General features: G+C 40.5%; 1 protein-coding gene across 1 annotated transcript in view; it reads left to right on the forward strand.

The window, feature by feature from the left end:
- Positions 1 to 288: 288 nt before the first annotated feature.
- MARCH11 (membrane-associated ring finger (C3HC4) 11) overlaps positions 289 to 15,493 on the forward strand; it is a 149,903-nt gene continuing 134,698 nt past the window's right edge. The window contains exon 1 of the mRNA XM_011947464.1: positions 289 to 409. Within this exon, the coding sequence (XP_011802854.1) occupies positions 289 to 409 (121 nt within the window). The remainder of the gene's footprint in view (positions 410 to 15,493) is intronic.

Raw genomic sequence — 15,493 nt, forward strand, 5'->3', positions numbered from 1 at the left:
AGTCTTGATCAAATGTGTATGTTAGGAAGGTGAATTTGGCAGCAGAGTGGATAAAGTTCAGGAGGGAGGGCCAAATTGGAGATGGCAGTGGGTTAGAAGGCTGCTGCCAGGGACAGGGGACAAATGCTGAGGGCCTGAGCTAAGGCAGAGCTAGTGTTGAAGGGCATGAACCAAATTAACTGGAGGCTGAGTCCATAGACTTGGTGGCTCTTTTGGGGTGGCTCCGTGGGGGTGGTGCCTTCCTCCAAGATACAGACCACAGGAGAGATTTACTTAATCACGCAGAGGATGAGTCCGGTCCTGCACGCGGAGCGTTTGCTGTGTCTGACCGCCAATACCCAGGTGGCAGTGACATCTGTGGTTCAGAGCTCCCCAGAGTGGTTGAGACTGAGAAGCACTGAGTCAGGAGGTACCTGGGGTGACTGAAGCTGTGGGAGTTTTTGAAAGCACTTTTCTCCCTAATGAGAGAAACAGGAACTAGGGAGAAGAGAATCTTAACATTTCTGTGCAGAAGGAGAGAAGAACCCCCAAAAGAGACTGAAGAGGACCTAGCTGCAGGGGAAAGCTATCTTGGGAAGCCACAGGAGTTGCAAGCAGGAGGACGCAGGCAACTGTGTCGATTATAACAGAGGCAAGGGAAATGGAAACTGAAAATTGTCTGCTAGCTACCAATTGTGACGTGCGTGGTCACCTTCACCAGGGAGGCTGCAGTAGAATGCATGAAAGATGGGATGAGGCGGAGACCTGTGTTTAGAGATGAGAAAGGAGGAGACTACAACATGAGGTTAGAGAATAAATGAGGGAATCAAAAAGTGGGCCAGGTGCAATGGCTCACGCCTTTAATCCCAGCACTTTGGGAAGTTTAGGTGGGCGGATTACCTGAGGTCAGGAGTGCGAGATCAGCCTGGCCAACATGGTGAAACCCCATCTCTACAAAAAATACAAAAACTAGCCAGATGTGGTGGCACTTGCCTGTATTCCCAGCTACTTAGGAGGTTGAGGCAGGAGAATCACTTGAACTTAGGAGGCAGAGGTTGCAGTGAGCCAAGATCGTGCCACTGCACTCCAGCCTGGGTGACAGAGTAAGACTTGATCTCAAAAAAAAAAAAAAAAAGGTGGAGACAGTGTTTGGAGATAATCCTTTCAAGAAAGTGGACTCTGAAAACAAGGAGAGTGAGTCGAACTAATGAGAAAAAAAAAAACAATATTTTATTTTTTCTTTACTCTCACACAGTCATTCAACCTACAGAACACTTCTGTGAGCAGATGTTTAGGGGTTTTCTTTCACACACCAAGCAATTCTCCAGCAGACATCAACTGAGTGTCCTCTAATTTAACTCAATTCTCGATACTATCTACCTGGAGATAGCATCAGACACACCATGGGTTGATGACTCAGTCCCACAAGACCTCCTCCAACTTCAGATGCCAGTCCCAAGTAGTATGTCATCACCTACACTTCTGCCCAGTTGGCTATTATTTGGCTCTGGCCTGGCACAGTGGCTCATGCCTGTAATCCCAGCATTTTGGGAGGCCTGGATGGGCAGATAGCTTGAGGCCAGGAGTTTGAGACCAGTCTGGACAATATGGTGAAACCCCAGCTCTACAAAAAATACAAAAATTAGTTGGGTGTGGTAGCATGCACTTGTAGTCCCAGCTACTTGGGAGGCTGAGGTGGGAGGATTGCTTGAGCCTGGGAGGCAAAGGTTGAAATGAGATTGTGCCACTGCACTCCAGCCTGGGTGACAGAGAGAGTCCATCTTAAAAACAACAACAACAACAAGAACAACAACAAGGTTTCCCACAACCCCTTCCTTGAGTTGGATTAATTTGCTAGAGTGGCCCACATATCTCAGGGAAACACTTTGCTTATGTTTACTGACTTCTTAATAAAGAACATAATAAAGGATACAGAAGAACAGTCATATGGAAGTGATACATAGGGCAAGGGATGTGGGAATGGGCACAGAACTCCCATGCCTTTTCCAGGCACCATGCCCCCCAGGAACTTAGTGCCTTACGTCCCAGCTGCTCCCACCATGACTAAAGGGGGCCAAGGTACAGCTCAGGCCATGGCTTCAGAAGGTGCAAGCCCCAAGCCTTGGCAGCTTCCACTTGGTGTTGAGCCTGTGGTTGTACAGAAGTCAAGAATCGAGGTTTGGGAATCTCTGCCTAGATTTCAGAAGATGTATAGAAATGCCTGCATACCCAGGCAGAAGTTTGCTGCTGGGGCAGGGCCCTCATGGAGAACGTCTGCTAGGGCAGTGCAGAAGGGAAATGTGGGGTCAGAGCCACCACATAGAGTCCCTACTGTGGCACCGCCTGCGGACTTGTGAGAAGAGGGTCACTATCCTCCAGATCCCAGCATGCTAAATCCACCAACTGTGCTCCTGGAAAAGCCACAGACATTCAGCATCAGCTGGTGAAAACAACCAGGAGGGAGGCTGTACAGTGCAAAACCACAGGGGTGGAGCTGCTCAAGACTATGGGAACCCACCTCTTGCATCAGCATAACCTGGATGTGAGGCATGGAATCAAAGGAGATCATTTTGGAGCTTTAACATTTGACCGCCTTGCTAGATTCTGGACTTTCACGGGGCCTGTAGCCCTTTGTTTTGGCCAATTTCTCCCATTTGGAATGGCTGTATTTACCTAATGTCTGTGACCACATTGTATCTAGGAAGTAACTAACTTGCTTTCGATGTCACAGACTCATAGGCAGAAGGGACTTGCCTTGTCTCAGATGAGACTTTGGATTGTGGACTTTTGAGTTAATACTAAAATGAGTTAATACTTTGGGGGGCTGTTGGGAAGGCATGATTGGTTTTGAAATGTGAGGACATGAGATTTGTAAGGCGCGGGGGCAGAATGATATGATTTGGCTCTGTGTCCCCACCCAAATCTCATCTTGTAGTTCCCATAATTCCCACATGTTGTGGGAGGCACCCGGTGGGAGATAATTGAATCACGTGGGGAGACCTTTCCCATGCTGTCCTTGCGATAGTGAGTAAGTCTCAGGAGATCCGATGGTTTTAAAAATGGGAGTTTCCCTGCACTAGCTCTCTCTTTGCCTGCTGCCATCCACGTAAGATGTGACTTGCGCCTCCTTGACTTCCACCATGATTGTGAGGTGCCCCCAGCCGTGTGGAACTGTAAGTCCAATAAACCTCTTTATTTTGTAAGTTGCCATGTCTCATGTACATCTTTATCAGCAGCATGAAAATGGACTAATACAGAGTGGTTTTCAATTGAAGAAGGAATATCTTGTTCAATGTAAATGGAGTTAAGAAGGTAAGGCAAGGTTGCTTGCATCATGGGTGTGGATGAACATATCTGTGAATTGGGTAGTCAATGCTCATGGGTTCTATTTTCTCTAGAAAGTAGGAGGAAACACCAGATTCTGAGTAAGGATGATACTCTGTCAAATTAGGAATTAGGAGGAGGGGAGAAAAAAGTGTAATGTCAAAGAAGGGATAAAAGCTATTCTGACTAATGTATCAAAGGTTTGTGGAGGAGGTGGTATTTACTGCTAATGTAGGCAGAATTCAGGAAAATAAAGAGAAAAGAATAAGTTTCAGGAGGAAGATTGTCATAAGCAGAAGCAAAAAACAGAAAAGTGAGATCATGTTAAGGTCAGTAACTCACAAAAATGAGATATGTTGATTAGATCATAGAGTACATAAAGAAAACTTCACAGATATAATGATTTTTAAAATGTCATATTTAGCTATGTGTATCTAGGATCCAACATGGTTCTTGGCACAAAGATGGGTCCTCAGCAAATATTGGTTAAATGAATGAGAAGATGAAAGCATTTATAAAGTCATTTGCTCTATGACAAGTTATGAATTAAAATAAGCCTCAAAGGGTAGGCAACAAATACTATTTTTTTGTAGAAAAATATTATTAAAATATCATTAGTTCACTGTTCATCTGAATAGGTGTCCCAGTTCTTATTGTTATATAATGAATCATCCCAAAACTTAACGGGGTTAAACAACAGCCTTTTAAATATAAAATTTCACAGATTCTGTTGGTGAGGAATTTAGGCAGGGCTCATCTGGGAAATTCTTCTGCTTTTGGTGGCATTGATTATTGCTCCATGATATTCAGCTGCAAATGTGCTGGTCTGGAAGATCCAACATGGCTCCACTCACAAATCTCGCACCTTGGAGACGGTGGCTGGAAGGCTGGGCTCCAGCTGGGACTTTTGATGGAACACCTACAGGTGATTCTCCAGCATGGTGGTCTTGAGTACTCGGGATTCTTAAATGTTGGCTGGCTTCCTGTGGAGTGGTGGTTCTCAACAAGGAGTGATTTTGCCCACCCAGGAGACAACAATGGCAATACCTAAAAGTAGTTTTGGTTGTTACAACCCAGGGGGAGAGTGCTACTCTCAATGAATGGGTGGGGGCCTGGGATGCTGCTAGATACCCTACAATGTGCAGGACAAGCCCAGCTTAACTGCCAACAAAAAATGTAGATCAAGTGGCCCAAAAGAAACAGGCAGCAGCTGCAAGGCCTTCTCAAAGTCATGTGGAGTCACTTCCACCAAATTGTATTGGTTACAGGAGATCATAATTATATTGGTTACAAGATATTCACAAAGCTGGTCTACAGTCAGCAGGAAGGGAATTGAAATTCACCTCCTGATGGATGACTTGCAAGGTCACATTGTACTAGAGCATGTGGATGGCATAGTTTTGGAAAACATCAGTTACCACAACAGGGATGGAAGCATAAAATAAATGTCTTGGGGAAAGAAGGGGAAAACATTTAATGGCAGGAAGGCCAGAATCATGAATATACATAACATGCAGATGGGAAAAAGAGATGGGTCCAGTCAACATGCATCATAGAAAAATCCTCCTTCTTATAGGAAAACTGAGAGGGGAAACCTAAAACTGCCTCTCTCTCATCTCTGGTCCAATTGACAAGAAACAGATCAGTGATGGGTGGACCCATTGGGAAAAGTTAAGACTTCTCCTCCTGCTGGTCCCTTGAGGCACCAAGACCTACCTTCTTTCCTTCCCTTCCTTCCTCCCTCCCTCCCTCCCTCCTTCCTTCCTTCCCTCCTTCCTTCTCTCTGTCTCTCTCTTTCTTTCTTTGACACAGAGTCTCAATCTGCCGCCCAGGCTGGAGTGCAGTGGTGCCATCTCAGCTCACTGCAACCTCTGCCTCCTGGGTTCAAGCGATTCTCCTGCCTCAGCCTCCTGAGTAGCTGAGATTACAGGCACACACCTCCACCCCTGGCTAATTTTTGTATTTTTAGTAGAGATGGGGTTTCACCATGTTGTTCAGGCTGGTACAGTCTAATTTCTTACCCAGTCAGCAGCAGAAAGGCTCTCTGGGCTCTAGGTAAACACATGAAATTTATGTAATATGTTTAAGTGTGGTTCCTGTGCTTCTGGAGTTGGCACAGTAGTGGCACCATTTGCTATATCAACAACGGGGGATATAGACCAAAAACAGATTAACACCTCTGAAAGTGGTGTCAATCTCTCTCTCTTTCTTTCTCTCTCTCTCTCTATCACCCAGCCTGCAGTGCAGTGCACGATTTCAGCTCACTGAAACCTCTACCTCCCAGGTTCAAGTAATTCTCCTGCCTTAGTCTCCCGAGTATCTGGGATTACAGGTGTGTACCACCACACCTGGCTACTTTTTGTATTATTAATAGAGACAGGGTTTCACCATGTTGGCCAGGCTGGTTTTGAACACCTGACCTCAAGTGATCTGCCCATGTTTTGGCCTCACAAAGTACTGGGATTACATGTGTGAGCAGCCATGCCTGGCCTCTTTTCCCATTCTTTCTAATATGACTTGGCAATCACTCTACATGAGAACAACTAAGTTATCTCATCTTAAATGTTGTGTAGTGTTCTGTTGTATAAGGTACTAATTTATTTTATCTTTTATTTATTTATTTATTGAGACGGAGTCTCGCTGTCGCCCAGGCTGAAGTGCAGTGGTGCAATCTCAGCTCACTGCAAGCGCCACCTCCCGGGTTCACGCCATTCTCCTGCCTCAGCCTCCCAAGTAGCTGGGACTACAGGTGCCTGCCACCACACCCGGCTCATTTTTTGTATTTTTAGTAGAGATGGGATTTCACTGTGTTAGCCAGGATGGTCTCTATCTCCTGACCTCGTGATCCACCCTCCTCAGCCTCCCAAAGTGCTGGGATTACAGGTGTGAGCCACCGTCCCTGGCAATTTATTTTATCTTTCCCCTGCTGATAGATATTTAGGCGGTTTTTAATCTTTTGCTATTATAGAAAGTGCTAGAATTAATAGTCTGGTACATTGTCTTTAAGGGTATATGTAAGGATATCTATAGGATAAAAGTCCTCAAGTGGAATTGCTGAGGCAAATAGTATACACATTTTAAATTTTAATAGTGACAACCCTGATAGAGGTTGTGTAAAAACTGCACCACCAATATCAATGTGTGATGTACCATTTCTCCAAACTCTTGCCCTCCCAGTGTGTTACACAATTTTGCCAATAAGATAGGTAAGGATTAGTATTTTATTATAGTTTTAGTTTGCAATTCTCTTATTTTGAGGTTAATATTTTTCATAATAGATACCTTTTATATCTATACATATATCTATGTATAGATATCTTTTAAATATATTTATATGTTATATGTCTATATATATAATATCTATCTATCTATCTATTTATCTATCTATCTGTATTTTTTTGAGGCAAGATCTTTCTCCGTTGCCCGGGCTGGAGTGCAGTGGTGAAATCATGGCTCACTTCAGACCTAACTGATTCCTGCCACCTCAGTCTGCATAGTAGCTGAGACTACAGGTGTGAACTAACATGTTTGGCCTATAACAAATACTTATATTTACTTTTCTGTGAACTACCTATTCATGATCTTTGCCCTCGTCTGTAAGATTATTGATTTATTCCTTATTGATGATTTATAATAAATCAATAATGTTTATCATAAGTGTAGGGAAGGAAAAAATGTTTTCCTTGTATCTGTCTTAGATGCATTGGTTGAGGTCCTGTGAATTACACTAACAAAAGACAGATTAGCAAGAGAAAAACATACCAATTTGTTTAACGTAAGTTTTATGTGACACAGGAGCCTTCATAAGGAAATAAAGATCTGAAGAAACGGTTAAACCTGGGTGTTTTCATACTAGGTTTGATGAGGAGTGGAAAGTCGTTGAAAAATATGACAAGACAAAACGTTTTGAGCTGAGGGTGGTAAACCCGGGGAAACTTAGCAAGGCCTGATCTTTCAGATTCCTCTCATCATGGCTCTGTCTTCAGAGATAAGAATGTTCCTTTCCCATGGGCCTGGGGAGACCTCCTCCCACATGAGGGTCTATAACCTGCTTCAGGGAATGGTCAGAGAGTCCTTCCTTGTACATGCCATTTCTTAAATTTGTTCCTCTTAAAATATCCCCTAGGCCAAGATGCCATACTAGTGAGTCCAGATCCCTATCATAAGCACTGTATATTCATGTAATTGAGGATATTAAGCTTCACGTGAATACTACCAGTTTTTTGTTTGGTTGGTTGGTTGGTTTGGCTTTGGCAGTTTGCTCTTTGTCAGTTGACTTTATTCATAAAGTAGAGTAAAATGTAGTTCTTAAAATGTAGAGTTCTTAAAATATAGTTCACCTATTTTATAAACAACCTATTCTACCTTTAAGTTGCCTGTCTGGCAGTCAAAACTATAAAGGATATATTATATTTGTCCTGAGAAATTAGAATTAATACACATTTAAAAAAATGTTTGCTAGGGGCCACACATACCAACATGTTTTCTAGGTTACATCTCAGAAGATTCTAGCAGCAATCAGATAGACAGTAAGTATTCTCAAGTAGAATTGAGCCTCAAAACAGTTGATCTTTGAAACAATTCTGCATCTTCTATGAGAAAGAGCATAGCACTACAGATATAAAAAGAGTCTACATTTAAAAATATTTATATTGGAAAACAGGAAAATTGGGGGAAACGTTTGCTTTCATGCTCAATAAAATTCAAGAGTAAGAAGAGTAAGTGAATTCTATGAATTTATAGATTAATGATGTGGTGAAGATTACACAAATAGGCATACATCTGAGGGGTAAGAAATAAAATGATAACTAGATGAAATAAGAAAGATTAAAAACCATATGAAGATAAACTTACAGAAGTCAGGTAGCCATTGAAAGACCAGTCGATACTGCAAAAAACTAAAACGTTAGGTGAAAGACTATCACAAATGTCTTCAAATGCACAGGAAAAGAGAATAAATATGATAAGGATGAGAAAAAGAAAATGAAAACAGAAAACAGGGTGCAGAGATGGAGAGCTGCTGATCTTTAAAAAGACACTAGGGGAAAAATGGAGTTAACACAATAATGAGAACATTACAACATTCAAGTTTCTTAGCTGCAAGCTACAGAAAACAACTCTGGCTAATTTAACCAGAAAAGGAATTTACTTGAAACCATTGGTTAGCTCACAGTGTCTCCAAGAAGATCCCAGAATCATGGTGTGGAGTCTAGGTTAGCAAGAACGAGGCAGATAATTGGGCAGAGGTATTCAATTAGGACCACAGGAACAATGAATGCAGAATCTGGAACATCTCTACTACATTCTGGGGCTTGGATGTGGCTGCACCATGCTTCCTTCATCAGTGGCTTTCATTTCGGTCTGCAGTGGTATCTTCAAGTGGGCAAGTGTAGATTACATGACTGCATCCCAGCTGCTAGGCAGGCAATGAAAGGGTGCACCTGTCATTTCCATTTTCTCTAGAGGAATAAGAACTCTTCCTGGTTCAAAGGGGAAGTCGTCTGTCATAGAAAAAGCCTTGAGTGTGGGCTAGACCTGAGGACTCACTTCTAACAAACTGAATGCAGTAAAAGGGATGGGGCACCACTTCCAAGGTGAGGTCACTGGCTCCTTCCTGCTGCACTGTCTCTCTGGCTTTTCTCGCTTGCTGGATGTATGAAGCGAGTTGCTGTGCTGATGAAGCATGTGGCAAGGAACTGAAGGCAGCCTCAGGCCAATACCCAGGGAGGAGCTGAGGCCCTCAGCCCAGGATTCTGAGGAAAAACTGAATCCCGTCAGCAACCACATGAGTGAACTTGGAAGTAAATCCATTCCCATTCGAACCTTGAGTGACTGACTACAATGCCGACTATCACCTTTAACTGCAGCCTGAGAGACCCTGAGCCAGAGGTTCCCTGCTGAGCTATGTCTAGATTCCTAACTCACAAAAACAGTGTGATAAAAGATACTGTTTTATTCCACTAAGTTTTAGGGAATTTTCTAAACAGCAATAGAAAACTATTTTTTTTTTTAAAGCCAACATACTTCAGTGATTCTTAGGTCAAGATTTAAGCTAAACTAAAAGTATTGATTATTTAGCAAAAAAAAAAAAAAGCAATGAAAAAAATCATGTATTAAAACCTAGAGGTGAGCTTTCACTTTTGATCTCAATGGAGTACTTTATAGCTGATCAATGCCTCAACGTGAACAACCAGAAAAGTTGCATACACTGGAAAATCCAGAAACTTCTGAGGCAGCTTACACTTGAGGGGCTAAGTTCCTAGAGAGAAATGAGCTTACTGAGCTGGATTTCTGCAAGGCTGGGAATTGAGGGGATGACATCCCAAAGCAAAGGAAGACGATGGAAGCTGGTAGGTAAAGTATTCCCCTTCCTTTCCCTCCCTTCTCTCCTTGCCATGTACACCCACTCTGTAACAAGACCACCCTTAAAAGTGCAGTTCATACAGCTCCTCAGAGTGGGTCTCATGCACTGAACAAACCTGATGGAGGCAGCTATCCCCGTAGCCCACGCCCACACGTGTTCAGTGAGGCTCTGCCTTCTCCGCTCTCCCATCTCCTCTGTCTCCCTCACTCCCCCTGTGCCTCATTCCTGCTCCCTGGGATGTTAATTCCTAATAAATAGCTCATAAGCCTTCTGCCTGAGGCTTTTCTCAGTATTAAACTAAATTCAAAATAAATGAACAGAAACTAAAACATTTTTAAGACCTCAGCAATAGCTAATTAGGAAACATAATGAAAAAAGTGCCTCATAAGTTTTATCATGTTGCGTTTTCATTATCAGTTCAAAATATTTTCTAATTTCCATTGTGATTTCTCTATCTGAAGGATGCATTAATATAGGTGAGATGCTTAAAAGGTAAATAGTGAGCACTATGTAAGTGCTAGCTTTTGTAATTGAAAAGCACAAAAATGAATATGCACACACACACACACACACACACACACACACACACATCTGTATCTCCACACTCATACGCATATGGTATTGCAAGTAAAGGACAACTTTTAAAATATTAAGGTTTAACAATACACGACACAAAATAATAACAGCTGGCATTTATGGAGTATCCTATACATGTCCTCTGTATGACAATTCTCGGGACTATGTACTACTGTCTACATTTTACAAATGAAGAAACTCAGGCACATTAATTTGTCCAGATCACACATTTGGAAAGTTATGGAGCCTCATTTTGGACCTAGGCAATCTTACTACATTAAGAGCTTTTAAATTCTGGTCAGTTTAAATAATGAAAAGCATGGTCATCACTTTCTTTTTTCAAGTCCTATTTAAATAAAATAAGAACTATCTAAGTAAATCTACAAGACATTGGAAGTCAGTGGGGTGCCAGTGGTGTAATAAAACAGCGATTCTGGAACATAGAAAGCAGTTGGATTGATAGCAAATGCTAACAGAGCTGAGAACCTACAACCTCACCACATTGTAACTTCAGCTCCAAAAAAAATGGTTTCTTTCTGAGAAATTCTGGGACCAGTGGCACTGGGAGAAAGCATGGACTATGGAGCCTGCCAGGTACTGAAGAGGAAATGGCTGAGGAAGAACTATTTTTTCTCCAACCTCACCCTTAGAGAAAGCTGGCTCTAGAATTAATTTCCAGGCTGTTGGTGAAAAGTGCCAGTTCTGACCCAGGAGGCCCTGAGAATGGGTCCTGGGCTGGAGATGCAAGGCTCCTGAAGATCCCATGATGCAAGGCTTACAAGTTCCCGGATGCCAGGCTCTGCCCTCTTCCCTCTCCCACACCTATCCAATACAGCTACCAAAGCCTGGCCCTGTGTGATCTGTGTGCAGGTAGCTCTTCTTCCCTGGGCTGCAAAGCAGTGTTGCCAAAGCTATCCATCCAAATCTTCATCTCAGAGGGTGAACAGACAGCTAAGAACACCAAATATTTGAGTAACAGTATGTATTATTCTGTTCTCACACTGCTGTAAAGAATTACCCGAGACTGGGTAATTTCTGAAGAAAGAGGTTTAATTGAGTCACATTTCCACATGACTGGGGAAGTCTCAGGAAACTTACAATCATGGCAGAAGGCGAAGGGGAAGCAAAGCACGTCCTTACTGGTGGCAGGAGAGAGAGAGAGGGAAGGAAGCCACATACTTTTCACTCATCAGATCTCATGAGAACTCACTCACTGTCACAAGAACAGCGTGGGGGAAACTGCCCCCAAGATCCATTCACCTCCCTCCAGGACCCTCCCTCAACATGTGGGGATTACATTTAGGTTACAATTCAAGATGAGATTTGGGTGGGGACACATAGCCAAACTATATCAGAGTGACAACATGGAAAGAAAAAATTAACTAAACAAACAAAAGCCATCCCAACCCAAATTCCTTCAGGCAATAGAATTAGCTTAATAATAATAATGCAATTTATATGAAATGATATATTATACATAAATATATTTATATCACATTATTATTTTCATCTAGTTACTATTAATAAAATGCACATATAAACATATATATTCCACATATAATTATATAACTGATAATTAATATTATTTTAAATTAATAACATATAATATGTTAAATAAAATCTAAAATATAGATATAATAGTATTGATAAAATGAGCTTAATAATAAGAATTAGTCTGTTCAGTGAGATTCAATCTATAGCTAAATGAATAGAAATCCAACAGACTTATGGGGAGATTTTTATAGCTAACTTAAATATCAGCATGTCAAAACAGTATTTTTTAATGATGCAAAAATTTCCAAGAATGAAATGTTTAAGAAAATACCAGGTTGTCTAAAAAATCTTTCATATTTTGAAATATAGAAGCTATGCTGGTTACATTCTCTATGTGTATTTACATTTTAAAAAACAAACAAGCAACAAAATATAGGGTATTTTCTTAAACATTTCATCCTTGGAAATTTTTGAATCATTAAAAAATACTGTTTGAGTGAAAGAAAAAACCATAAAATTACATTCTAGTTAGAATTCAATGAAAATACTCATTGAGGTGCATCCAAAGTAGTACTCCAGAAATGATTTACACTTTAAAAGAAAGAACTAAATATATGCAAATTAAGAGCAATTAAATCAAAACTTCAATCTTTGAAAAGTGGCAAGTAAGATAACACAAATAAAAAACATTAGGCTTGAGAAGAAAGAATATTTTTATAAATATTTTACTTTATTTTTTAATTTCTGACTTTTATTTTAAGTTCAGGGCTACATGTGTAGTAAGTGCAGGTTTGTTACATAGGTAAACATGTGCTATGGTTGTTTGCTGCACAGCTCATTCCGTTACCCGGGTATTAAGCCCAACATCCATTAGCTATTCTTCCTTATCCTCTCCCTTCTCTAACCCCCCACCCTCAGACAGGACCCAGTGTGTGCTGTTTCCCCCAAGGTATCCCTGTGTTCTCATCATTTAGCTTCCACATATAAGTGAGAACATGCAGTATTTGGCTTTCTGTTTCTGCATTAGTTTGCTAAGTTATCCACAGATGGCCTCCAGCTCCATCTATGTCCCTGCAAAGGACACAATCTCATCCCCTTTTAGGGCTATGCATAGTATTCCATGTTGTATATATACCACATTTTCTTTATCCCAGTCTACAGTTGATGGGCATTTAAGTTGATTGCATGTCTTTGCTATTGTAAATAGTGCTGCACTGAACATATGCATGCATATGTCTTTGTACTGGAATGATTTATATTCCTTTGGATATATGCCAAGTAATGGGATTGGTGGGTTGAATGGTATTTCTGCCTCTAGATCTTTGAGGAATTGCCATACTGTCATCCACAATGGTTGAACAAATTTACACTTCCACCAACAGAGTAGAAGCGTTCCTTTTTCTCCACAACCTTGCCAGCATCTGTTGCTTTTTGACTTTTTAGTAACAGTCATGCTGCCTGGTGTGAGATGGTATCTCATTGTGGTTTTGATTTCCATTTCTCTAATGTTCAGTGTTGTAGAGCTTTTTTTCATATGTTTATTGGCCATATGTATGTCTTCTTTTGAGAAGTGTTTGTTCATGTCCTTTGCCCACTTTTTATTGGGGTTATTTTTTTTTTCTTGTAAATTTATTTAAGTTCCTTATAGATGCTGGATACTAGACCTTTGTCAGATGCATAGATTTCAAAAATTTTCTCCCATTCTGTAGATTGTCTGTTTACTCTGTTGATAGTTTCTTTTGCTGTGCAGAAGCTCTTTAGTTTAATTAAATCCCATTTGTCAATTTTTGCTTTTGTTGCAATTACTTTTTGCATCTTCATCATAAAATCTTTGTCCATGCCTATGTCCTGAGTGATATTGCCTAGGTTTCCTTCCAGGGTTTTTACAGTTTTGGGTTTCACATTTAAGAATTTAATCCATCTTGAATTTATTTCTGTATATGGTGTAAGGAGGGGTCCAGTTTCAATTTTCTGCATATGGCTTGCCTGTTCTCCTAGCTCCATTTACTACATAGGGAATATTTTCCCCATTGCTTGTTTTTGTCAAGTTTGTCTAAGATCAGATGGTTGTAGGTGTGCAGTCTTATTTTTGAGTCCTATATTCTATTCCACTGGTCTATGTGTCTGTTCTTCTACCAGTACCATGCTGTTTTGGTTATTGTAGGCCTGTTTTATAGTTTGAAGTCAGATAGTGTGATGCCTCTAGCTTTTTTCTTTTTGCTTAGGATTGCCTTGGCTATTCAGGCTCTTTTTTGGTTCATATGAATTTTAAATTAGTATTTTCTAATTCTGTGAAGAATGTCAATGGTAGTTTAATGGGAATAGCATTGAATCTATAAATTGCTTTGGGCAGGGTGGCCATTTTCACAGTATTGATTTTTCCTATTCATGAGCATGGAATGTTTTCCTATTTGTTTGTGTCATCTCTGACTTCTTTGAGCAGTGATTTGTAGTTCTCCCTGAAGAGCTCCTTCACTTCCCTTGTTAGCTGTATTCCTACGTATTTTATGCCTTTTGTGGCAATTATGACTGGGAGTTTGTGATTTAGCTCTCCACTGGCCTGTTGTTGATGTATAGGAATACTAGCGACTTTTGCACATTGATTTTGTATCCTGAGACTTTGCCAAAGTCGCTTATCAGCTTAAGAAGCTTTTGGGCTAAGATGATGGAGTTTTCTAGATATAAGATCATCTCATCTGCAAACAGATAGTTTGACTTCCTCTCTTCATATTGGAATACATTTTATTTTTTTCTCTTGCCTGATTGTCTTGGCCAGAACTTCCAATACTATGCTGAATAGGAGTGGTAAGAAAGGGCAACCTTGTCTTGTGCTGGTTTTCAAGGGGAATGCTTCCAGCTTTTGCCTATTCAGTATGATATTGGCTGTGGGTTTGTCATATATAGCTCTTATTATTTCGAGGTATGTTCCTTCAAACCTCGCTTATTGAGAGTTTTTAATATGAAGGGATGCTCAATATTATTGAAGGCCTTTTTGCATCTATTGAGATAGTCATGTGGTTTTTGTCTTTAGCTCTGTTTATATGATGAATCATGCTTATTGATTTGCATGTGTTGAACCAAACTTACATGTCAAGGATAAAGCCTATTTGATCGTGGTGGATAAGCTTTTTGTTGTGCTGGTGGATTCAGTTTGCCAGTATTTTGTTAAGAACTTTTGCATAGATTTTCACCAAAAATATTGGTCTGAAGTTTTCTTTTTTTGTTGTTGTATCTCTGTCAGGTTTTAGTATCATGATGATGCTAGCCTCATAGAATGAGTTAGGGAGGAGTCCCTCCTCTTCAATTTTTTGGAATAGTTTCAGTAGGAATGATACCAGCTCCTCTTTGTACCTTTGGAAGAATTCAGCTGTGAATGCATCTGGTCCTGGGCTTTTTTTGGTTAGTAGGCTATTTATTATTGGTTCAATTTAAGAATTCATTATTGGTCATTCAGGGATTCTGTTTCTTCCTGGTTCAGCCTTGGGAGAGTGTAAGTATCCAGGAATTTATCCATTTCTTTTAGATCTTCTAGTTTTTGTGCATAGAGGTGTTTATAATATTCTCTGATGGTTGTTTGTATTTCTGTGGGTCAATGGTAATATCCCCCTTATCATTTCTGAATATGTTTATTTAAATCTTCTCTCTTTTCCTCTTTATTAGTCTAGCTAGTGTTCTATTTTATTAATTTTTTCAAAAATCCAACTCCTGGATTTGTTGATTTTTGGAAGGGTTTTTCATGTCTCTATCTCCTTCAAT

This window comes from Colobus angolensis, unplaced genomic scaffold (genome assembly GCF_000951035.1).
Source record: "Colobus angolensis palliatus isolate OR3802 unplaced genomic scaffold, Cang.pa_1.0 Scaffold266, whole genome shotgun sequence".
Taxonomy (NCBI): domain Eukaryota; kingdom Metazoa; phylum Chordata; class Mammalia; order Primates; family Cercopithecidae; genus Colobus; species Colobus angolensis.